A 25,214-nucleotide genomic window follows, 5' to 3' on the forward strand; every position below is an offset into this window, starting at 1 on the left:
TTTTAATATCAGTTGTTGTAAATGAAGTAAATGATTGCAAAATCAAAGTTAAGACTAAAAGCACAAATAATTTGGCAGAAGTGCCAGATCCACAGCTATCTGACTAAAATCCACCCAATTCCAATTTCTATATGTTTTTATTTAGACATCTTGCTAATGAACAGCGAGGCATGTAAACAAAACCTCTATTTTCATAGGTGGAGACAAATATATGAATTGCATAACATAAAATTGTTTTAGAGGCATGTATACTTTCAAATAATTTGTCATACTCATATAACCCCATCCATATACTGATGATCTATGATTTCTCTTCCATAGGAGAATTGTTGCTGAGTATGAGAAGACGATTGCACAGATGATAGGTGAGTTCAATATTAAATACGGGTTTTCAGTTGCTTACAAAACCCAAACATTTGTCACAGGTTACTGGACATGTGAATTTTATTTTAAACCAATTACTTTTGTTCTCCAACCTCTGCCGCTACTTTTTGCTGCACTTGAGTTAAGTATATTTTTATCCTCCGACACAAGCTAGCTTTGCTCTGTGCTTGCTTTCATGTTTGATTGATATGAACTGAATCCTGATGTCATTGGAAGGGGGAAGTGCTCACCTTTTGCCCACTCGTGTCCAGCTTCTTTGGACTCATTAAATTCCGCTGCAGGTTCACTCTCTGCATTATTCCTGCTCTCACCTACATCTTCTTCGCCACATGAAGATTAGATTTTCGCTGCTGCCTAATTTCATTCCTTAAAGCACTGTCACAAAAAAGGAACAATCTGTCTCTCACACTCGGCTCTCTCACGTGTCTTGGCCTCCCAGCTTGACTTAACACAGTCCCTTCTTTTCTGTTCTGCTCCCATCTTTGCCCCTTACTATTTGATAACCCTGACAGGCATGCCAGGTGAGTAACGCGGAATTGTCCTTCACTTGTTTGTGTCAGCTCACATCTCTCCATCCGTCCATCAGAGAGGGGAGCAGATGTGCTCACTTTCTACATCTCATCCAGTGACATTTGTTTGTCCATTTTGTTGCATTTCATCTTGTATGTTGAGACACTGTATATTTTTTTAATGGGTAAAAAGAATCTTTTGGCATTTTCTATTTTGCTGCCCTTTATTTTATCCCTCAGTTGCTGATACTAAGTACAACTTTATACAAATGTAAAACCTTTTAGATGTACATTAGATGTATTTGCTTCTGTACTGTCGGTGCTTGTAAAAGTCATTCATTAGTGAGATAAGCAGGTTGGTCATCCAAGCTTGTGACAGGAAATAAAAGGGAAAGCTGGGAGGGGGCTGAAATACTGTTGGAACTTTGTCATTTAATACTGAAGGGTCTAGAAGCCACTTAAAGCAAAGCAGCTGCCAGCTCTGTCTCTATTGTTTACAGGTCTCTTTGATTTTCCCATTGTTCAGTGTTTTTGTATGCATGCTACACTGGTTTATCAGATATACTCATATAGTGTAGTATAAAATGCTGTTAAATCATATTAACCCACAAATCTATTTTGATATATTGGCAAAAATAGAGTGTATATAAAAGAGAGTATATTTGTGTGTGTCCATCAGAGGATGACCAGAAAGAGAAGTCTCTCTCCCACCACACCATCCAGCAGCTGATCGTGGAGAAGGACCAGGCCTTGGCCGACCTCAACTCCGTGGAAAAGTCTCTGGCTGACCTCTTCCGACGTTATGAGAAGATGAAAGATGTACTGGAGGGCTTCCGCAAGGTGACTAACACACATTATTCACATCTAATGAGTGTTTTTCAGCATGACTGGCCTTGTAAGTAATCTAAAATGTAGCTTGACAATGCTTATGGCAAGTAATTAAATATTTTTTTCACTCTGTTCAGAACGAAGAGGTTCTGAAGAAATGCGCTCAGGAGTATCTGTCCAGGGTCCGTAAGGAGGAACAGCGCTATCAAGCCCTGAAGATTCATGCAGAGGAGAAGCTAGATAAGTGAGTCTATACATACTCTCATTATCTCATGTTTATTTCACCAGGACTGTTATTTTCCTCAAAGGGAGAACACCACAATACGCTAACTACACAATAACCCAATGCCTAGCTTAAATATGTTTGGATATAGGCCAATATAATTAGCTGTTCCTATAGATCATTTCTACTCCATCTATTTGACATTTCTAAAGATTAATTCTCTATTGGTTTTGCAAATGTGAGGTTGTGCTTTCCAGGCTTATGGGGCTTATGGGGAGGTGAATTGATTCTCATTGTATCACTTGTGTGTTTCCAGGGCCAATTCAGACATAGCTCAGGTGCGGGCCAAGGCCAAGCAGGAGCAGGCCGCCTACCAGGCCAGTCTGAGGAAGGAGCAGATGAAGGTGGACTCTCTGGAGCGCACTTTGGAGCAAAAGGTCAGTCAGAATTCCTCACTAACAGAGTCCTGGTGGGTAAAAGGATATGAAATCGATAAAAAATATCCATGCGAACAAGTATATAAATTGTAATTTGAACAATTGTTTTACAGAACAAAGAGATCGAGGAGTTGACAAAGATCTGTGATGAGCTGATCGCCAAGATGGGGAAAAGTTAGCGACCACACCACACTCAGGCCAAATCTCACAGAGAAGAGGAGTGGTTGTGGAAAAACAACTTGGAAAATGAAGCGGATTAGTAATATTTACCATCATCTTCCAAGGACTGATGGACATCTAAGGCCAAAGTGGTCTTGGGGTTAAATTTCCTACTGACTTTGTGTATACAGGATCCACAGGATTGGCTTCATCTTAGTCACTCTGTACATTTTTGATGTGTCAGTTTTATCGTACTGTATCAGGGGTCCGGTTTAAATTTTAGAAAATGTATCATATCACTAATGAGTGTGTCTGTGTGTGTGAGTGTGTGTATGATAATGAGAAACGTGAGAGCATTGTTTGTGGGTTAAATTATCTATAATGATGTTGCCATGACAGCCACTGAGGGAGAAGACTGTTTACCCACTCCTGTTGATAGACTTTGAAAAAGAGTAACAGACATTTATTCATTCATAAAATGTTGATACACCACAAAGAGAATTATCACAATAGCTTACTGCATGTGAGAGAGAAAGAAGAACCTGTAATGTTAATGTTTGTATATACTGTAGGAAATTCCAAGTATGAAAAAGACTCATCTTCATTTTTGATAGTTATTCTGTCATCCTCAGCCCGCTTCCCTCATGTAACCTTGTAGATATTTGTCATACTTGTCATAGCTTCCTCGATGAAATTGTGGGACTATATTTTGGATTTTATTTTGATATAAAGCAAACTAATCGTGACTGTATTCAGTTGTGACCAGGAGTAATTTAATTTTGGATGGATATGTCCTAGTCCTGCTATGGTCATTGTGTCACACTGAGGAATAACTTCTCTGCACAGCTACTGTACAGCATCTGCTTACAAAGTGCAATAAAAGATGGCAATACAGCATACTGGGTTTACTCTGGTTCTTTCCCCACATCACATTTTTTTTCCACTGAAAGTCAGAAGGGCTGCCATGTTAGATTCCACACATCATGGTGAAGTGCCTCAAGGTTTTCTCTGCATTTGTTTGAAATGTTGTGGAAGAGTTTAGTTGACCTGGCATGACCGATGATAAATCAGGGTTGAGATGTGATTATGATTATTTGACGTTGTGCTGTTCCAAGTCAGTGTCTGAGGAAACAAGATACACAAGCACAGGTGATCTTGCTTATGTGTAAATGATGCACTGATGCATTACAGACCTATTTTGGGGTTTATTTTATCCTTTTCTGAGTGATTCCCAATCAGGGGATACTTCTATAGTTACCAGGGGGTATGTGGAAAGATGCTAATTTGAAAAAACTGAAATTATGATTTGGTAAAATATACATATTTATCCACATATTTGTGTTAAGGAGGAAAACAAACACACACATTGAATTACAAATTGCTGAGGATGATCTTTAGTATATTTATTGCCAAAATAACCAATAAACTAACGGCTACAATGCTACAACTGCACAGGACATGCCTTCACACCAAGTGTTGCAATTGAAAACTAGCTAGAAAGTAGCAAGCACAGAGGTTGAAATAGATCACTGAAAGTAATGGATAAATGGTTGAAAATCAAGTTTCTGCCACTCGAAGTGTATATATGAATGCAAACTTCCAGACTAAACGTAAACACCAACAATTCCAGGATCAAAAGTGGATTTCCACTTTTATATAATAAATAATAAAAAAATAAATAACATCCAGTTTGAAATCCATTTGAAAGAACATTTTTAGAAACATGACGAGTGGTGTCACGGAAGGAGTGCTTAACTTCATCTGACAGGGCTGTGGGGGTATGTCAGACCAAAAAATAAGGTTAGGAACCAAAGCTTTAGATGATTGCAATGTTCATTTAACTTTTTCACAAATACAGCAGTATTGTATCTTGGCAGCAACCACAATATATTTAGAATAGCAGTGTCATTGAGAGAGATGACATCCAACCTGATATGATTTACTGCAATTCTTGGAACTGTAATGTATTAGTAACTTCAGAGTTAATCTTTCCAAATGTCCAAGTGATGTAGAATGACGTTTATCAAGTAGATTTCTATGGAATAATGGCATATCTACATAAGTAGCAACAACATGTTGCTGAATATATATTTACACAGGACAACAAACACACGTCACAGGACAACAAGCATCCTGTGGCAAATTAACCTGGCACTGAAGGAAACCTAAATGGACACCTGTAGGGCACAGCGCCAGTTAAAGTTTAGAGATCAGTTTCGTAGTGATCAGTCCTGGTGCAGCAGGGTTATGTAAGGGCTGGACCAGGTGGGGACAGGAACAAGACTCAGGATGGGTGTGGCTAGAGCACAATGATAAGGTGAGAGGTACAGGACGAATCCTAGTATGTGACTTCACCCTCAACACAGAGCTGTGGGCACCAGAGCTGTCGGTCCCAGTGGAGGGGCTGGTAATCTCTTGGTCAGTGCAGGAGGGGATATTAGCTCATCTGATAGCTAAGATTAAGCTCAGGGGGCTTGAGGAGCAAACAACCTGCTTTTCATTGTGTGATCAGGACGACCGAGGACCACCAGCGCCATGAGAGTTGTCCAGTACTATCCGCTGCTCCTGCTTTCTCTGGTCCTGCTAGCAACCTACAGTAAGGACCAGGTTTTTAGTTCTTATAACCTTCCTTTTTCTGTCTTCATCTTATTCTCCCCCCTTTAGATCTCTGCCTCTAACTCCACCTGCCATTGGGACTTGGTGGGTGTCTCCCTTCAGGTGCTCTTCTCCCTTGCCTCTATTGAACGTCCAAGAATAATTTGCATTTGTTGTTTTTCTGCATTTCAGTCTTTTCCTGAGAGGCAGGAACCTGTCGAGTGAATAACTGTCAAAAAAGCTTTGCTTTCAGACATCAGGACAGGAAATGTTGGACATGACAACACTACGCTTATCTTTATTTTTCAAAAATTGCCTGGCATGTTTTATAACTCTAATACGACTATTTTACAGTCAGACCTTATAATGACACTTTATTGTATGTTTGTTTGTTGTAAGTTGGCTAATTGCTGTTAATTTCTCTGGTAATTCTACTGAGTTTTGCTTCTGTTCAGTCTGTCACCCTCCTCTGTAACTAGCATGCAATCCCAGCAGCTAATCTCTTAATAGGCCTGGAGGCTAATATTTATAGCATGTGTGTAGAGCGGCTGTGCTGTGGGGATAGATTGGGGTCAACTACAAACAGCAGGGGGCATTTGTCAACATACAGAGGGGCACACAGGAAGCAGAGAAATGAGACCAGCGAGGCCTTTGGTTTACAATTGTTGTTTTCATTGTTTTACTGTTAAAGTTGTGCTTTTGTCATAAAAAGGGCCGAACGTCTGACATTTTAGTAATTTATTACTTTGTCTCATTAAGTTGTGTTTGCTAGTTTGATCAGAAAATTTCACCTCTCTGATGTTTACTTGTATGGAAACAACGGTTTCTGTGTCCGAGCAACTTTTCTGTCCTTCCCCCTGCCATCATAACCGAATAATGAAAGTCTGGGGTTGAAGGAGGTTATTTTGATAGCCAAGACAAGAGATGTACTGCTACAAAAAAAATCCTATAAGTCCAGTTCTATTTGATCCTCTTAGGAAGCAGCATTAAAGGCCGTTTCTGAAGGGCCATTTTAGAATTTAGGAGACGGATGGAGCTTTTCAAAAGGAAGCATTAAAGGGATATTTCAAAGGTCAGCTAGTTCTCAAATAACCACTCCTTCCTCTGGAGAGCGTTAGAAAGACATTTAAGTGTTTTATGTGTTGAAGTGGGCTCCTGAAGCTTTAGCTAAAGGTTGGAAAGATATGATTTTAAATCTGAGGGCACTTGTTTAATTCTTTGCTTGATTCTGGGAAGATTTGTGTGAAGGAAGTGAATATTTAGCGCTCTGTCTTCACTTTACTGTCATTGTGCCTGTGGAACAATGTCACACATCAGTCACCCAGATGTAAATTTACCATGCCAGTGTGTGTACATGCTCATCAAACCCATAAATCCTGTGTTCATAAAGGATAAAAAATATCCAGAGTTGAGGCCCTTGTAGACACTGCTTGATCTTAACTAACAATGGACCGAAATGATGAATGGGGCTGAGTTAGCTCGAGTATGCCACAATGTACTGTAGTCTTTACCATACCAGAGCAGCTGCAGCTGGCCGTCTTAAGAATCACTTGTGCCAATGTCTAAATATGTGTTTTCAAACATGGCAGCAGTAACATTAGCAGCATTAAGTAATCTTTGTGCCTCCAAAGAAGTCAGTACATAGGACACAGGGCATTTTGTTTTTACCATAACTGAGATTTTTGGTAGAAAATCCTACATTAGCATCATAAACAGTTCCCATCAACTGAAGCAATGTCATCAGGGCAGTCTAAGAATAACGTAGGGCTGGCATTTAAAAACCTTGGTACTGTATTTCCCTTTAAATGTGCTCCAGTTGCAACCTTGCCAGTTTTGATAATATTTCTATATGGCTTCTCTGCCATTAACTTGCTGTTATATCATTTCTCATCTTGGAATTATATGGTTTTATGTGACTTCCATTCATTCAAAATTAAGTTCGTAATTAAGTTATTCCTGATATTTGAATATTACATTATGCTATTTTTTAAATACCTTATCCTTCAGGTGAGGCTCTGCGATGTTATACCTGTATGGGCTCCAACAATGATGACTGCAACCGGCAAGGCTCCAAATCTTGTCCCAGCTACTCTGATGCCTGCGCTGTGGTGGTGGGCCATGACAGTGAGTCCAACAGCAACAGTGTAGTAGCTTTCTTTTACTAGTTCTCTTTCTACCTTTTTTTGTACCAGCAAGAAAGATACATAAAACTCTATTTGTATCTGTATGTGAGGATGTGTGTGTTTGTGTGTGTTTAATGGACGCTGTCTGGAGACACATCCCAGTCAGCAGGGGTCTTTAAGGGAATGAAGAGCTTTGCTACTCCCACTTGATTAATATCATTAATTAGGACACCATGTGTTTATGGCACCAAGACAATTCCTCTCACAAAATTAAGTTAACTCACTTTACTAATTTAAACCTGTTATACATAAAATATACCTTATTAATTATCAAAAAGCGGAGCAACAGCAGAGACCATCATCCTGTCTTTAAATGACACATAGTAGATGTACCAGCTGGAAACGTTGTAAAGACAATGCAGCAAATTGTAATGATGTCAAAACTGTACTGCATGTATGGAATGCAGAAGTAAAAATATAACACAAGTTAAAAAAACAAAAACAAAACAAGACTAAAGCTTTACGGCCTGGGCAGTTTTATGAGTGGAACAAGTCTAATCAAATTTACCAGTGTAACTGACTTCTATTTGTCTGTTTGTCAGGTGGGGTGATGAAGTCATGCTCCTACAAGTCTTTCTGCAGTCAGGCCAACAGCCAAGGCTACAGAGCACCAGGTGTAAGAGTTCACTGCTGCTACGGTGACGACTGCAATGTGACGAGCTTCGCCTCCCAGCTGCCGGGACTCAACTATCTGCTGCTGTTTCTGCCTCTGTTGTTCGACTGCTTTTTCAAGTAGACATACGGCTCAACTTCATCATGCCAATAAGCATCCATCTGCAACACAAATGCCAACTACTGTTGTTTTAATTTACTCCAAAAATGCCAAATAACCCTGCTTAATTTCACACTACTTACTGTCCTACTTACTGCCCATCTGCTTTGATTGACCTTATTTATCTAAACAGAAGCTTAGACATCATGGAGTTACTGTACATAGAAGAGTATGACTGTGTGGATTATACGCATCAAATTGGATTGAATCCATTAAGCAGTACTCAAGTAGATGCATCTTTCAATGGATTTCACTAAGCCAATAACTAGAGGATCCTATGGGAAACGCTAAAATAACAGTAAGAGAGAAATAATTTATTATTTGCTTCCTACATTAAAGAAGAGACGCTGTTTGAGTTAATCAGTTTTACCACCCTGGTTTGATGTTAGCACACAATTTGTGAAACTACAGGATAATAGGAACATCTCTTTGAGCTTTTACAAATCACCTTTCAAGTTACATTTGACCGCATTCATCTTACCCACATAACTGAACGCCAAAGTATTTCAGCGTAGCTCGTGTTGCAGCAGATGTTCCTGTGGGTAAATATGGCACCAAGAGTTCAATCAGCTGGTGTGTCGCAACGTCATTAGACTTCCACCTGTCAATCACACATCTGAGAGCTGTGTGAGATATTTTGGAAAGTGGTGAGAAAACACTTCTCACACACTGCAAATCCACATAAGCCTTTGACATGCCCGTGGCCATGTGTGTTACTCTGATGGGGTTAATCCACATTTTGCGTTTGAAGTCACTTCAAGAATGACTGAGTTTATAAACAGAGTCTGAGCACACCTCACCGGAGGATGGCCTATAAGTATAGGCTACTGTATATATTGTATATAAAGAAAGAAAATGTCCAGTTGGTGACATACACTCCACACTGTTTATTGTGTACTTTTCTTTTGCAGTAATTGTTTTGGAACTCATTTTAGGAAATGTTACATTTTCACAGACCATGTTCTTTTCTGGTGTGATGTACATTAAATACATAACCTGCAGCTGCTGGTATCTTTATACAGTTTTAGTGCTAACATTTATTTTAAAAATGTGTAAGTGAGGAGTTACAGTATATTATTATAGAAAACTGCACACTCAGATATTTTGTGGATTCATTAACTTATTTTATGTACATTCTTCATTATGTATGAAAATAAAATTTTAATGTAATTTAATCTAAAAAAACTAGGGATGCCCATCCTTGCTCCAATGTATATATTATTGTAAGGAAATATGTTCTACTATTGAATGGCACAACATAGCAAATACTGGACGTACAGACCAGATAATATAAATGTTGACATTCATAATTCAATGTAAATACCACCAATATAAGTCTTTTTGTTACCACCTCTGTGTGTATGTAATTATTTCAGTCCTAAAAATTGTTTTTCCTTAAAACAAGCTGAAAACGGTCAGTGGTCAGTGTGCAATTATTTCACCTCATCTTTTTGAGCCATGCTGGCAGAATAGCTCTAGGTCCAGGCTGAAATATCTCTGCAACTTCTGGATGAATTAATATGAAATTTGGTGTCCCCTTTTTGTCCCCCTCAGGATGAATTGTAGTAACTTGGTGATCCTCTGACTTTTCAAGTAGCATTTGTCCAGTACTTTGGTTTATGACCCAATACCTGCAAAACTAATGACATTCCTATCAGCCTCAGCTGTACTTGTGTTTTGTTGTGCTCTCTTAAGAGACTGGCTAATAATGAGTCTTCAGCTAATAAGCTAGCTCACTATTCTCAGTACGTGTCTATCTTGTTTCCAACTTACTCCACACTTACGTGGGTCCCACGAAATATGACAACTACAGTAGCTTGGAAAATAGTGACATGGGGCACTGAATATGATGAATTTTGACCACAAATGAGACAAGAATTATTTTGGAAAAACAATACACGCCGCCGGAGCGGAGTGTTTCTGGGGACCGGGCCTCACTGATTAGCCTACTGTACAAAAGCACACAACTTTTATAACTTTATTCACTGATTTTGGTGAAACTCGATCATATTTTAAGGAGGGAATATTTTCTGGTCTTCACTCTGATGTCCTCCGGCTGCTCTGCTTCAACTTTCGGTGATTTACGGAGTTTGCTGATGGACAAATGGCCTCCATACCTATGCATTCATGTTTGAGTGTTTATGTATTGTCTGCTCTTGTAGTTCACACAGCCTCCGCTGTGAGGCAGTCTAGCCACACTTTTGACTTGGAGTCAAATCAACAAGACTGTTGCAATTGATATTGACCAACCACGCCTCAAGGGTACTGCTGAGATTGGCTTGAGTCAATAATGATAATAATTGTACTGTTTTATTGCTGTCTGCTGGGGTTTGTACTTTATTTAAAAATGTGAAAACTCTCTCCCTTTGCCTCTTGCTTTGACTGACTCTCTCTTTCTGTGCTCTCTCTGGTGACACCCTGCTGCTCTCTCCTTTGACAGGCAGGTGTGAGAGTGTGAACGGACTGCCCTGGAGGAGGATAGACACTGACCCCAAACCGTGAGTCTCCAGACCTGTTCAGCTGGATCCTGCTCTGGGGTGCTCACTTCCACAGACAGCCGAGAGAGAGGCCCCACGTCAACCCTCGTTAACTTTATTTGAAAGGTTTCTTTCACCTTAATTAGGGTGGGAGGGGAAGGCTTGCATAAAAATGAAGGGCTGATGGGTCAAGGTGCTGCTGAGGTGTAGGTGGGAGTGTCTGAAGTTTGTCTTTTGGGGCACATAGTTCAATTTAGACTGTTCAACAGTGTTACGGTCATGATTCACTTAAGTGGGACTGTTTGTGCACTGTACAATTTCCCTCACAACTGTTGTGTGAAATGTCGCCTGCACTTTTCACCATTAGACAGTGGGCAATGGGAGTTTATAATTTGATGAAGGATTTGAAAGTGCAATCATGGCCAAAGCCCCTGCTGAATTGGAGCGTCTCTGGACAATAACACCAGTCACTGTATTCACCACGTGTACGCCATCTGAGCTAAAATTGAAGGTCATCGCCATGGCAACTTTGCTGTTTAAATTGGAGTATATTTAATCCCAATCCTCTGGCACCTGAAGACATTATCACCGCAAATCCCACCGTCAGTCATCAAAGGGATGAGCCGGCTGCCCTTTAAGAGAGGCTCTGCGAAAGCAACAAGGCTGTAGAAAACTTGTGTCCACAGTGGTTTCTACAGGTTTCACTCCTTGTGAATGCCACTGAGTGTCCCACACACTGACATATCCATGATTATTTTTTGTGTGTGTGGGTTTATGTGTGTTTTGCTGTTATCAGAGAGGATTTATCAATTGTTGAGTGTGTTTTGATTTGGCCCTGGAAAGATTGACGTCTTTCTGAGAAACTCGCCTGCCGTCACAAACAGTCACGCTTCCATGTTTTTGCTGAGAGATTGTCTGTTAAGTTGCATTTGTCTTATGTTTATTTGCCTGGTGTATTGATTGCATTACCTGTTTGTAATGACAGCAGGCTGCAGCACAACTGATTAGATTGGTCAATACAAGAGGTTGTGCTCACATCACCTTTGCGTGAATTGGGAATTGGGATGATGACATCAGGCAGATGGCTCTGGTTGGATGCTCCTCCCAAACAGGGAAATGAACTCATGAACCATCAGTGGAATCCAGGTCCGGCCCACATAAGCAAACCTGTTCATCTAGGACCCCAGAGCAGTTTTTTTAGTTGGGTCATACTGGCAACACTGAGCTTCGGATGCAATCCCTCAAAATAACCAACTGTGAAAAAACTGACTTAATGAGTTGTGTGTCCAGGGCAGCAATCTACCTTCAAATCATTGATCAGCTGCTTTCAGCCAAGTGACAATCAATATCACCAACTCGGATGGACACGATGACCAGTGGTTGCAAAAACAAACAAACACATCCGACCTAAAAGAACACACACTGCTCAACATCAAATGCTTGTGCCATTGTGGGGAGGGAACAAAAGCGCTCGGGGGGAATGAGAGTGTGTGAGACGTTGGCTGTGTTTACAAGCGCCCGGGTCCTGGCTGGTTGGCCCGGGTTCACCCAACGGTCACCGGTTCTGAGGTCTCCGGGTCTCGGGTCTTTTTGAAAAAGATCTGTGAAGCAGAATTAAAGTGATCTACCTCCGGACTCTGGACAGAGGACCACAAGGGCTTGTGGTCTTTGAAACAGGGAAGAGGAGAGATACAGAGAGCGAGAGGGGGAGAGTGGGGGGACTACAGAGGGAGCCAGGAGGGGAAAGAGGAGAAGAAGAATTGTGTGTAATGAATGTGTTCCCCTGCCTGAGCTACTTTGAAATGTGACTAAATGGCCCACCTTCTGTGAGGCAGGTCCCTGGCTTGAGGGCAGTGAGGAGCCCATCGACAGAACCTGAGGCTGACAGGAAACACAGGGCATAAACTCCAAAAAGTGTACAGTATGTTTAGAAATTTGGATAATATTTCCTCTAATAATCCTTTTCAAGAAATGTAAAACAAAGTGATTAGCATAGAAGTAATGTGCTTGAGATGAAAGAAAATGTATTAAGCTTTTCTAGTCAATTTAATCCCTACTATGTGAATTTCTTTCAGTGAAACAGTTTCTCTGTATTTGCCCTAAGTTACTACAGTCACAAGTTGAACCATTGGCTTTTATAATGTCTAACATAGTGGTAAGATATAGTATATGATAATTATTTGCACTTTCAATACTTCCTTTAAAATACCTTTTTAATTGAAAGAAAATCAGTAACACAAAGAACACCACTCTGCAAACAGATTTCATGAGCAATATGAGCAATTTTCCCCATATGGATCAATTCAAAGTAAACATGCTTTGAGCCAATATACAGCATCTAGCTTCTCCACCATATGTTCTCTACAGTTTTCACCTCCTTCCCAGTCTCATCTCTAGAGAAGACAGTGTTTGCACCATTTCTGTTTCAGCTATAGCTGTGGTACAGGCTGTCTATTTTTGTTATCCCCCACAGGATGAACAAAGGAGCAGGATTATATAGAGAGAGGGCTCCTATGATGAGCTTTTTGTAGAATTACCACAGTTCTGCTAATTCTATGTGTCTTACAGGAGGAACAAGATCTGCATCTATATGCATAGGCTCTTAGTTTTTAGTAGGAAAAATGGATAATACAAGAATAACAAGTCTTCATGAACAACTTAAAAGAAAATACACAGAGGGTCAACAAATATTATGCAGAACTGTGGAAAGGGAAGGGGCTATTCTGAGATGGTAGGGTTGACTGCGTTGAATGAGTGTAGAGGGAAAGGAGGATAACAAAAGAGAGGAGAGGAAAGCAAACCTTGGAGCCAAAACCAAATCACATCAGTAACCGCTGCGCCCCGGGGTGAGGGCAGGCTCAGTCAGCCATACCATTCAACTGGGATAATTAGTTTTGGAAAGGAATATCAACTGATATAATTGAGCATTCTCTGCTAATGAAGATCCTCTGTGTTGTCACTGGTGAGGCGCTAATTGACGGAAGAGGGATGGATGGGGTGGGTGCAGGGACGGGGTGAAGGGCTGTGCAGGATATGATGGTGGAAGTGCTGCCAGTGCTGGCAACCAAAAGTTTTTCAGGTTCGTTGATCTCTATTAGACAGGTTTTATTTAGTAGTCAGTGACTCACTATCTGCTTTCATTCGCACAAAGGCCTGTTAGTGTGTGTATGATGGCCTCATTCACCACTGTTTGCTGTGTTCCCTCTAAAGGTTTGCCAGGAGATGAAAGAAAACTTGCTGCAGTGTTTAGACAGATAAGAGTGGTACAGAAGAGGGCGGGGTCTAAAAAAAATCACAGGAGTCCACAGGATGGGGGTGGAGGGAGTTTAGGGGTTGCACAGGTCACATTGGGAGTTTCGATTGAGGGAAGCAGAGGGTCGAGGATTTGTGAAGGGGGGGCTGTGAGGAGGGGTCACGGTGAAATCAGTTGAGGGAATAATAGGAAAGCAAATTGGTTTTGACAAGTTTGGGGAGCTGGAAGTAATGCAGTCCTTTTAAAGGGGAGATGAGGGAATATCCAGCAAAACTATGAGATAATCAGGGGTACCATTCAGGAGCGGGGTGAGGGGAAGGACCTGAGCCAAAACACAGGGGCCTGCTGGTGACCCTGAAGGGCCCGTGGAACAGGGTTAGTCTCTCATGTGTGGCCTACAGGGGGCGACAGGTTGAAAGCAGAGTTGAACATTTCTGGAAGCGTGAAAGTTGTGTTGCAGCTTTCACAGTTTATGTAATCTTTGCCATATGACAGACTTGGATAACCTTCTCATAACCTTCAGTCTTCTAAGAAACAGTCTTCAAAACCTTTCAGGAGATTCATTCTGTATTGATTAAGTATATTTTCAGTCATGAAAATATCAAATAAAGAAAATCTTGCCAAATGAATAATGCTTTTTATGAAGATGTTTAAGACATCCTTGGTAACTCAGAGACCAACAGGCAGGCAGACAGAAGGAGATACAGAAAAGCAGGCGCGCACAGTAACAGACAGAAAGGTATTCAGAAAGACAGACAGAAAGGCAGGCAGCAGGGCAGACAGACAATACCGATCCACTATTCGCTGTGACACACATCTCAGGAATCAGGCATCGTCCCCAACAGCAGGCTGCCTGCCAGATCAGCTCCACTGGCAGCCAGCTAGACAGACTGCCCAGCATGGAGACAGACTGACGCAGAGCAACCAGCTTAGGTGTTTGAACACAAACAGAGGATTAACAGAGTTCTGGGCATGGAGGTGACGGTAAATAAAACACCAAACAGGCCCACTCCACAGGACAGCAGGTCCAAACAGAAAAATGATTTCACACTCATTTCAAATTAATGTTGGTGGGTAATGGAGTCATGGTTCAGCTTTATGCTGTCCAATTTGCTGGAGCTGATTTAATATGGAGAGCAGGAAGGAATGCATCCAGTTAGGATTGTGCTTTTTAAAGACTTTCCCCAGTGAAAAGGGAGTGTGATCTTTTGTTGGGCTGAAATTGAAAGTTCCTGATGGTGTCAACATAGAAGTAAACGACTGCGATAAAATCAAATATTCTCCCTGCGCCTGCTGACACCTGCATGGTTTGATCTCACTTTTCAGATAACATCACATACAGTGAGAGAAACAGACACATGGATCTGATGCAAGAATGCTGCCTCAACCCTTCAACCCCTACTGTAAGAGTCTGATTCAGAATGCAATTTGCTGTTGTTGTCAACCTTGACAATTTCTGAATGCAAATAAAACGCACACACGTTCCTGTATGCACGCACATGCACCTCCTTAACATCCTGCTTCATCCTCTTTCAGATCTCAGTTGAATTTTTTCCAAAAGTGTTTGTCTATACCTGCTTAGAGCATCAGATGTGTGAGGTCTACAGGTCAGATAAGATGAACCAAATAGTGTTCAGTTTCTTTAATTCATTGGGGTAAGCCCCATCTATTTAGTATGCCAAGCAGGTAAAAACACAAGCAGGGAGCTAGAAATTACATGACCTAGGTCAGTATCTCAGGCTGCTCCTAACAGCTTACTATATTATCATTTGGTTGTAGCCAAGATGATCATTTTTCTTTAAAAGGCACCACCTGACCAAGTCTGGGTGATTTCGCTACCAGTCAATTCTGAGAAACAAAATTTCTTTAAAAGGTATTTCCATAGCTATATAGTTAAGATAGGATATAGTAGGGAGCAGCGAGAGCTTGACTCAACAGTCAGGAGATATTTCCCCTCACCAGCCTCCTTCTCCGTGTTTTCCATGTGACTCCAATTCCCTTCACATTAGTGCAGTCCGCCGCAAAGTAGCTGCAAGAATCAGCACGCGGTCAACTGTGGCAGGGAAAAAAGAAGGGAAGAAAGAGAAAATATTTAAGGCCTTGCTCCCTCTGTCAGCTTTCACCTCCTTTCCCTCCTTGTTCTTGTTTTCACAGCCCTTAATCCTGGCGGCTCCAACGCGGAGCGGTCACAGGTTTTGACAGCAGACTGTAATGACCTAAGCTGTTCTCTGCGGGGGGTGAGGAGAGTAGTTGGGGTAGGTGGTTGGAGAGGGGGAGTGAGGAGGGACAGAGGAATGTTTAATGAGAGGTTACTTTATTTTTATTTTTAGGTGTAATGCAGTCTCACGTCTTGGCTACCAGGGGCTGAGCAGATACATATGTATGAAACCTGTTTGGGAATGGGATGTCCTGGGAAAATCAAAGAATCCACAATCCATAAGAGGGTACACAACTCATGTTTAATACTGTACAAGTCATTGTGAACTAATGCAAAGTTCACACTGACATAGCGTATTGTTAACTGTTATTTTGACAAGCTAATGTTGCTGTACAAATTAAAGATTAAAAATATATATTTCATGGATACAGACCTTTTTCCCATGACCTTCCTATGTCACCTCCCTACGATCTGTGATATTTGTGAACAAAAGGTTAAGACTTTAAAATGCCGTATTGGAACATGTTAACATACCCATGACTGGCGGGTCTTTTAATCCACAGATTAATAATGAGCAACGACCATCGTTTATCAACTGCAATTTATTATGAACCTGACGAGCATAAGTGACACGACAACAGATGGATGAATGGATTTAAGCTATTTAGGACCACTAGGGGGCAGAAAGACTCATAGAAACATTAGCTGAAGTGACTAATGCATCAGCAAACAAATGCCAACTTACACATTCAGCAGACCATTGGATCAATTGGAGTCATGTTTTTGGCCGCCTGATGAGTGTAAGTAAGCAATATTCATTCACCTTTTAGCTCTGGTTTGATCCACTAACACCTCAGGGGAAAGATTATGCGCTAGTCTTCACTAGCCACTTGTTTACTCTGATATATCGCATTGGGCAGGTAGAGTACAATCAGCGATTTTATATAAGGTTGATAAGAACACTGAGACTGGTTGAAAGCAGAATTGGACATTTAAGAATGAGTTAAAGTTATACTGAAACTTTCACAGCTTGTTTCTTTACCATATGAAACACTTGATAACTGTTTGTCATGTCAAAGGCAGGATTTAATTCAGTGTAAAAAATTAATTCAGCGTAAAAAATACAAACATTACTTGAGATTGAGTTTTCTGATTCAGTTCAGTTGTGTAAACACAGTAGTAAAACATTCCTGTATTTTGAAAAACAATCTGAAACATGCACAAGATGCTTATTTTTAAATGCAAATAGTATTATCAGCAACGGAAATGTAATTTGGCAGCCACAACATAACATAACATCTTAAGTCAAGTTGATTTTATACATGCGAATTATTAAAAATACATGGAACATTGCAAGAATTGCATAAAATACTTATCTGCAAACCTTGAACTCACTCAGTTATTGTGATTCCTGTGTCTTGAATCTATGTGCATTGTTGTTGTTACATGAACCTAGTTGCAAAGTGTTTGAATTAGATTAAACTGTCCAAGAACAAAGGGAGTAGTAAAGTCAGCCCCAACATGAAAGGAAAATGGAATCATCTCCTGCTCAAATGCAAGATGAGAGTGTGAATGTTACTGGTAACCCCGACATTAACACAGAGCACTTGGTTGCCATGCAACTGTTAGCTAACCCAATGTGGAAGTATGGATAATGTTGAAAATAAAAAACATTAACTGTATTTAAAGAAGAGAAGGAATTCATAAACCATGTAAGAACATATAGTTACATCAGAACTGGGCCCTGGCAGTAAATATGAAGAAAACTAATGTCATGATTTTTCAAAAACACCCAAGATGTCAGGAGAACAAATACCAGTTTACCATAAATAATCATATCATTGAATATAGTATGAGTTATACCTACCTTAGTATAACCATAACAGCATCAGGGAGTCTCAACATGGCAGTGAATGCACTAAAAGAAAAAGCTCGAAGAGGTCTAAATGCAATTAAGAGAACATTTTACAATGTCCAAATTCCAATTAAAATCTGGCTTAAAACATTTGATAGTGTCATCCAGCCCATTGCGCTGTATAGTAGTGAAGTATGGGGTCCACTTAGCCATCATAGCTATACCTGTTGGGACAAACATCCAACAGAATTTTTACATGCAGAATAATTAACTAATAATAATTAACATTCAAAAGAGAGCGCTCAAATGTTTTAATCACCTTAAATCCAGCCCCCTAGACATCCTCCATTTCAGAGCCCTCCAAACCCAAGAGCTGAACCCAGAGAAGAGTCCCCGATGTCAGTTGGTGCTGAGACTAACTGCACCATGACTGTGGTCATTGTTTGACAGGTGAGGTTGAGACAGAGATGCACTTCCTCCTACAATGTAAACATTCAATAAAATAAGAAACATTTACTTTAACAAATTCAACTCTGTAATCTCAGATTTCAAAGAGCTAAATGACTTCTCAAAATTAAAGATACTCCTCGGAGAAGGAGACAGGGCATATCTTGCTGCCCAATATGTATCAGCATGCCACAGCCTGAGGGACAATGAATGACCTAGACACACACACACACACACACTCACACTCATAAAAAATGTTGCGATGTTTATGTAGTTTTCACCTTTTGTATTTGTATTTTAACTGCAAGTCTACAATGTATTATTATTATTATTATAATTATCTTATCTTATCTTACCTATCTGTATATATTTTAACATCACAAATCTGTTTATGTATGTTTTTATTTTACACATGCATTGGCAATGTTAATGTCTGTTTCTCATGCCAATAATGCCCAATTACTGCTGTGATGCTCTCTGTGGATTTAACAATTGTTGCATCTCTAGCCACACTTCAATCAGTGATGTGACAACAGGTGTTTTCCACCAGCTGTAATTGCAAAGCACCTGCTGTAGGGTGTGGCTAACAAGAGCATGTTTAAAAGCTTCAACCGACAGAGAGCAGTGCAGCAACAGTTTTTTGCCCTGTGGGATTAAATGTTGGTTTAACCTTTAAATTACTCACCAAGAAAATTTGTATCTCCATATGACTCTGATGTAGTGTTACTGTGTGTTCAAACTGGAGGTTGCAGTAAAGTGGCCAAGTCCAAAGTGCCAGGCACATTGTTCGAGCAGCATGCCACGACCAAACTGACAAAACGTATCCAAAAATGCATTTTATGTAGTTGAAACCTAATTCATCAACATACTTCACAATGAGTACTGTTAAGTTTCAGGCTTGAGTACATTTTGAAACTGCTCAGTCAATAATTTCATATTAACAATGGGTCAGATACATATATGTAGTGCAAAAAGAGTCACTTGTAATGAGGAACCTAGAATTGTCACCTGCCTCTGCAGTTCCGCTCAGCTCTAAGGAGCTTTTTAGCGCCTTTCAGCTCATTGTTTTGGTTTTACGACCTGCAACTTTACTGTTTTGGCTGACTTTCACCACTCATAGAGCCATTTTCATCTGCAGTAGGAAGCTGTTTTCAACTAAAAAGCTCTGATAAACTCACTGCATGCTACCTGTGCAACACCAAATGGCAAACAGACAAAGCTGAAGTGAAGCTAAAGACAGACAGATATTTCCCTCAGGAGTTGGTGGAAACCAAAACAGAGGTAAAAGGAGAGTAAATTTTGGACTTGCATTTTTCACTGGTCACTGAAACACGACTCCATATAAATGATAACGTTGCCCCATGACTGCTGTGATGTGCAAATAGGCAACTGTTTGCTAACACCATTATCAACTTAATATGGTGATAATACGTCAATGTTGTGTTTACAGCTTCTTGCGCTTCACCCGAGTGGCCAAAAAGTCAATTAATGCAGGTTTAAAGTAAATATTTCTATTTCTTTCAGTAGTTTGAATACAGGACTTTCAATGTAGGTATTGTTCAGTTATAGAATTGATACTTATTTATTTGATAATTGATAGTGAAGGACTAATTCCTCCACTGACAAGGTGATTTGCTTAATTCACAAATCTCTCTGCTGCTTTTGGTTTTTGTTTATGAATTTGGTTCGGCCAGCTTCTGTAGATTTACATTCTCCTGTAAGGTTTGAGATAAGCTGTGACCCACCACTGATGGTCAAGCAAGATGGTCAAGTTAAAATAAATTTGGCAAACTGGGGGGCAGCAATGTATGCAGTCAAGGGACAGTCTGCATGAGTTTGTGAACAAACCCAACACCAAATACTGAGAACCGAGCCAATAAGTGGTGACGTTCGATGCATATTTCATAGCAGTGCTAAAAGTTATAAATGAAAAAAATGCATCACACCCCAACTCCGGAGTGCCGAACAAATATTCCAATATTGAAATTCAGTGTTGTTCACCTTCAAAAGATTTGTTCTTCGCTGCTGTTAATGTAATTGCTTTCTGCCCTCCAGTCACTGAAATAAAATGTCCAAGGTAATAAGACTTGCTTTCTTCCATAGTGTGCTAGTGGTGAAGGTACCGTGATTCAGCCCCAGACAGATGCATTTTTGCATTATTTCATCCAGTAGGTAAAAATATGAGAATCTTTATGAGGTCTGAATTGCTCTGTTTTGTTTATCATTTTCATTCCACCTTCTGTTCCACAGTTCTATCTTTACTCCCTTCTCTGTTTCACAAACCCCATCTCATTAGTTTCCATCCCTCCACAGGATGACTCGCTGTCTCATCTTCTTATTATTAAACCCCTAGCTTACACGCCTATGCAAACTATAGCACTCAGTGGGCCTGATGTTTAGATTTTAAAGACCTATTCCCTTGGGTCTGAAACCAGTCAAGTCTCAATATGAGGTAGAGCATGGCAGACCCTCAAGTAGATAAATAAAGGTTTAATTAAGAAATGCTCCTCAATGGGGTTATTGGGCTTGGGGGTTGGTGACTGATGGGGGAGGGGGGTATGAAAGGCACTTTGGACACAAGAGGCAATACTGCTTCACCTATGGAATAAAGCACAATAAAGGGATATTCATTAAATATCTGAGAGCCCACAGGCTATTGAACATCACAGACAACATACTGAATTCATAATGGGAAAAAAAACTCCATTAAAAAGAGAAAACCATTACAGGTTGGTCATTACAAAACTATATTAAATAATCAATTCAATTATTTTGCATATTATCACCTCTTCCAAAGAGCAGAATGCATCGTATAGGTGAGACATCAAGATTAATTGCTGTGGAAATTAATTTGGAGAGTAATTCTCATCATAAAGCAAAATTACATTTTGCTTTATCAGGATGAGTCAGAGCAGCAATGTTTGTTGTGCGGACGTCTCCACTGCTACTACTCTGTGGGCAGAATCCAATCTGTTATAAGCTTTCTATTAATTTGGGTGTTTTGAAATGCCTAGATGAAAAATTCATCTCAGTCAGTCAGTCATGCACATTTAATGAAAACTGCAGAAAAGCAAACAAATAAAATTTTTCTTATGTTTACAAGTGGTAAAAACAAGAAACAAAAATGTAGGAAACATGGCGCCCCGGTAGCTCACCTGGTAGAACACACACCACATATTAGGGCTGAGTCCTTACCTCAGCGGCTCAGGTTTGAGTCCGGCCCGGGCCCTTTGCTGAATGTCATCCCCTCTCTCTCCCCTGCCTTTCCTTTCTCTCGCAACTGTAACTATCAAATAAAGTGGAAAATGTAGGAAACAAATCAAAGACATCTTATAAGTGCTTAACATCCAGCGGTTGATTGTTGAAGTAAACTGCTTTACCACAATTATAGCGAAGTTAGATCGTTTGCATGGTTACATAAGGTATACATACAGTATATATACTGTATATATAAAGTATAACATTACTTGACAAGACCTACATGAAACTTATTTTCTCCATAAAACTGTGTCAGGGTTATGTGACAGATTTATTTTTCACCTCCATAAAGGTTAGCATGGCAACCATCCTATCAAAACTTAATGGTAGACCTCACCAAACCTCTCTGCCATTATACAGTACTTTCCATAAGTATAAGCTTTCTGCTCTATTGTGCTCAGTGATTACAGTGCCTGTACAGTGATGTGCAGTTGGAAATATGTAGTCCTTTTCTACTGATTTAACTATTGACTACAGCTCTAAATTGCAACAGAAAAAATACATGTTCTAAGTCCTAAGTGTGTTCTTTTCTGGGGATATAGTCATTGAACCTGAGATGAGGACATGCATGTCAGAAGCCTGATCTGTTATGGATCTACTGTATCTATGTATCCAATGTGAGAATAACTTTCTCTTGCATCATCACACATCTAAGCGTGCTCGCCTATTTCCAATCTGGTAGCTATTGGAAAATATACCCTTAGCAAACCCAGAGGTGACAATACAAAGCAAGTCAAATGGTGTTACCATGCTTGCAAATGCTTGTCTGTCTGTTTCATTCTCTCTCCCACACACTTACACATACCACTATGCATTCAGTCACTCAAATGAGTATTGTGTGGTCACCCACTGCTGTGTGTCACACAGTTTATAGGCCTGCTAGCTTTAAAGTGGCCTTTTAAGATGTTCTGATGAGCCATTAGTAGCACTTCACCATAAAACTACATCATTTAGGGAGTTGAATCACTGAGTTGTGCTCTCTTTAAAGACTGAGGTTACTAGTAGGATAGGACTAAAAGTAGGTATGTCCTTTCTGAAATGAGTTTGTGCCTGTGCATGCACACTTATTTGTGCTGATATATATATATATATATATATATGTGTGTGTGTGTGTGTGTGTGCTGTGTGTGTATGCCTGTGAGTGTGCGAGTTTGTCACAGATACAGTGGGATATATTTTATTTATACATTTAAGAGTAGAGGAAGTGAACAAATGGCCTGGCCGGCCTTTGCCTGAGGTAGCTATGGACCTCCATATGTAGCATGCCCATCTCCTGGCCCTCAGTCCCCACATCATCTCCACCAGGGGCCCCTGGGGTCCAACTGACCCACCTCCATCCTTCATCCTCCGTCCCTCCATCTCCGTCCACAGCCACGCTACACGTAGCACTCTCCCGCCTGAGGCCATGGCTGACTTTCTCCTCAGTTTGCCATGATGTAGCACACAGTGCAGACAAGCCCTCTCCTCCTTTCCTCCGTCCCCTCAGAGAGGGGTTTGTGCTAAGGTTGACCGATTTAACAGCTGCTGGGTAATGCACAGAAAGTCATTTGTTAAAATCTAATTGATCGCTCCACTTCCACCTCTACACTCGGTGGATGTTCTATCTGCTGTATGAGCGTGGCTGAACAACAGATGCTGTCTGTCCTATGGAGGCAAGAAAAAAAGAGTGCAGAGGTGGTAGGGGAGCAGGATGAGATGAGATGAGACACTATGTACATTGTAATCCTGTGTGGCTTCATAACATCCAGAGCCCACAAGTATGAACTTGTTTTTATGAATGCAATAATATAGCTGATCTTGAACAGCTTGCAACAAAAGGCTTGTAGAACCTAGTCAATGTTAAAAACAATAAAAAAATAAAACAATAACAGCAGATTATAGTGATTGCACTTACCTCTGAAGTTTGCTGTTTTACCACACACACTGCTATTTCCTGTACCACTTAATTTTATTAAATTCTTATATCCTAAAATCTTTCTTTTGCTCTGTTCACTGACATTGGAGGGACCTTTCCTTCAGGGACTGAGGAAGTGCCCTTGCTAACCCTTACTAGACAGACCTTTTCTCCCTGTTTCATTTTCACCTCCTTGCCAGGACCATGCTCTTTTATCTCAAGGCTGGAGATGCAACCAGCAGCTGAGTTCTCGCTCCCCATAACACATGTATGTACCAACAGCTACATCTGTCCCCGGCCCTCTGGACCCTTAGGGAGCCAGTGGGGTGTAGCACTGGCTAACCTAAGCCTGACTGACCATGTGACAGCGAGACAAGGGCCATGCCTGTGGTCTCTGCACCTCAGAGCCACGTAAAACGCAATCATTTCACATCAAAGCAATCAGCCACCAGCCCCAGGCACAATTCTCACCCGCTGAGTGGTGAGACGGCGAGCGCTACCTACACACATTCGCCTGCCTCCGTCTCTCACCTCAGTCTGTCACTGTGACCTCAGTCAACATATACCACCCTACACCTACATATTATCATCAGCGGTGGCCTGCACATGTTGAGTGCCAGCCAACCATACACACTCAGAAGGAGGCTCTTGCTCCCTGTACATTAGTGGCAGAGAGCAAGTAGCTAATTATAAAACCACTCTGTGTGCCTGGTTGTTCCTAGGCATTGCTGCTGTACTGCTCCATGCAGAGTGGGGGAAATGAGCCTGTCAGCCCAGTCCCAAGTTGCTGTGATGAGTGCAAATGAGGTAAGGCCCTGGAAGCCTCTTGGGGAGCTCCATGAGGGGAGGTGGCACTGGAGGGTGTGTAAACACACACACATACTCAGAGCACTGATGGCTCTGATTTGTAAGCTGTCAGGCAAAGTGGGTCAATATGTGACAAACAAGAGGGTCCTTTCAGATCCACATGCCAGCCTGCACAGTGTGATCGACCAGCAGGTCTGTGGCACTCTGGGTCTGGATTTAGACACCCAAATACCCACAGAACATCAAGTAGTTTTAGGCTGCAATGAGATATTGTCCCCTCCTCATATAGAATGTGTGATATTAACAACCCTGCTGAATGCCTCAGTTGTGCTACTGTTGTTAAAAAAGAAAGACCTGATGAAAAAAAGCAGCACTTTTTTCTGGGTTCTTGTGTGAACAGTGCTGTGTAATGATGGTCAGGTGCAGCTTGTCATTATGGAAACACAGAGGAAGTCACAACACGGTCCCGAGGAGACAAACTGGTGACAGGAGACAGCAACGTGCCTCTGATGATGAGAGGTGTCCTGGCACCCCAGCCCTTCCTGTCATTAACTCACGTCAGTGACTGAGCTCATTTCACACAGACTGCCTGAACGCCTGCCATGATCACAGCCTCACATGTGCACGGGCCAGCCAGCTTTGATTGCACACTGCTTTCATTTATCCTCTCTATACTTCCTTTTCCCCCATCTCTCTTCATCTGCATTCCTCCACCCCCTCCCTCCGGCGAGGTATTATTAGCGGCCATACAGAATTTTTTATTTCATTTTGGTGATTGACAGCCAAGGTGATACCTTCCCTTCATTAGCATATTATGCGTTTACTCTCTATGCCTGCCTAACTAATGGTGGTGATTCCCAGACTGCTGTTCCTGAATTAGTATGCTTCAGCCTGGGAGTCAGGGCTGCTAATCAGGGGCTGTGGTGAGAGGAGAAGGACGGCTTCAAATTACATCCTTCACAGTCAACAGGAGGT

The 25,214-nt window shown here is 41.0% G+C and overlaps 2 protein-coding genes and 1 long non-coding RNA gene across 18 annotated transcripts in view; 2 read left to right on the plus strand and 1 right to left on the minus strand.

Annotated features, from left to right (window-relative positions):
• Positions 1-3,437, plus strand: part of tacc2 (transforming, acidic coiled-coil containing protein 2) — a 53,041-nt gene extending 49,604 nt beyond the window's left edge. For 11 of the 15 annotated variants that reach the window (XM_044213263.1, XM_044213261.1, XM_044213266.1 and 8 more), the window contains 6 exons: positions 322-365; positions 897-905; positions 1,573-1,733; positions 1,859-1,965; positions 2,261-2,381; positions 2,495-3,437. In XM_044213263.1, coding sequence (XP_044069198.1) covers positions 322-365; positions 897-905; positions 1,573-1,733; positions 1,859-1,965; positions 2,261-2,381; positions 2,495-2,560 — 508 coding nt within the window. In that variant the 3' untranslated portion in view covers positions 2,561-3,437. The remainder of the gene's footprint in view (positions 1-321; positions 366-896; positions 906-1,572; positions 1,734-1,858; positions 1,966-2,260; positions 2,382-2,494) is intronic. The other 4 variants (XM_044213264.1, XM_044213276.1, XM_044213272.1 and 1 more) reach the window with 1 other exon arrangement.
• A 1,437-nt stretch (positions 3,438-4,874) lies between these two features.
• ly6pge (lymphocyte antigen 6 family member pge) lies at positions 4,875-9,505 on the plus strand. Of its 2 annotated transcripts, none has more exons than XM_044213308.1 (3): positions 4,875-5,136; positions 7,143-7,277; positions 7,861-9,505. In XM_044213308.1, exons 1-3 carry the CDS (start codon positions 5,076-5,078, stop codon positions 8,052-8,054), a joined length of 390 nt encoding a protein of 129 aa, XP_044069243.1. In that variant the 5' UTR covers positions 4,875-5,075; the 3' UTR covers positions 8,055-9,505. The 2 variants fall into 2 exon arrangements, with proteins under 2 accessions (XP_044069243.1, XP_044069244.1); XM_044213309.1 differs by having other exon boundaries at positions 4,878-5,136; positions 7,143-7,259.
• An 8,507-nt stretch (positions 9,506-18,012) lies between these two features.
• Positions 18,013-24,190, minus strand: LOC122884023. Its single transcript, XR_006379782.1, has 4 exons — positions 21,476-24,190; positions 18,966-20,878; positions 18,153-18,312; positions 18,013-18,057 (listed from the first exon to the last, which is right to left on the minus strand). It is a non-coding gene; the product is annotated as an uncharacterized LOC122884023 (long non-coding RNA).
• Positions 24,191-25,214: the final 1,024 nt, after the last annotated feature.

Source organism: Siniperca chuatsi, linkage group LG11, assembly GCF_020085105.1.
Source record: "Siniperca chuatsi isolate FFG_IHB_CAS linkage group LG11, ASM2008510v1, whole genome shotgun sequence".
NCBI classification, from domain to species: domain Eukaryota; kingdom Metazoa; phylum Chordata; class Actinopteri; order Centrarchiformes; family Sinipercidae; genus Siniperca; species Siniperca chuatsi.

Coding starts and splice junctions, on each gene's coding strand:
- ly6pge (XM_044213308.1), top strand. CDS start 5,076: ATGAGAGTTGTCCAGTACTATCCGCTGCTCCTGCTTTCTCTGGTCCTG. Junction 5,137..7,142: donor GGTCCTGCTAGCAACCTACA/GTAAGGACCAGG, acceptor CTTATCCTTCAG/GTGAGGCTCTGCGATGTTAT. Junction 7,278..7,860: donor CAGTGAGTCCAACAGCAACA/GTGTAGTAGCTT, acceptor TCTGTTTGTCAG/GTGGGGTGATGAAGTCATGC.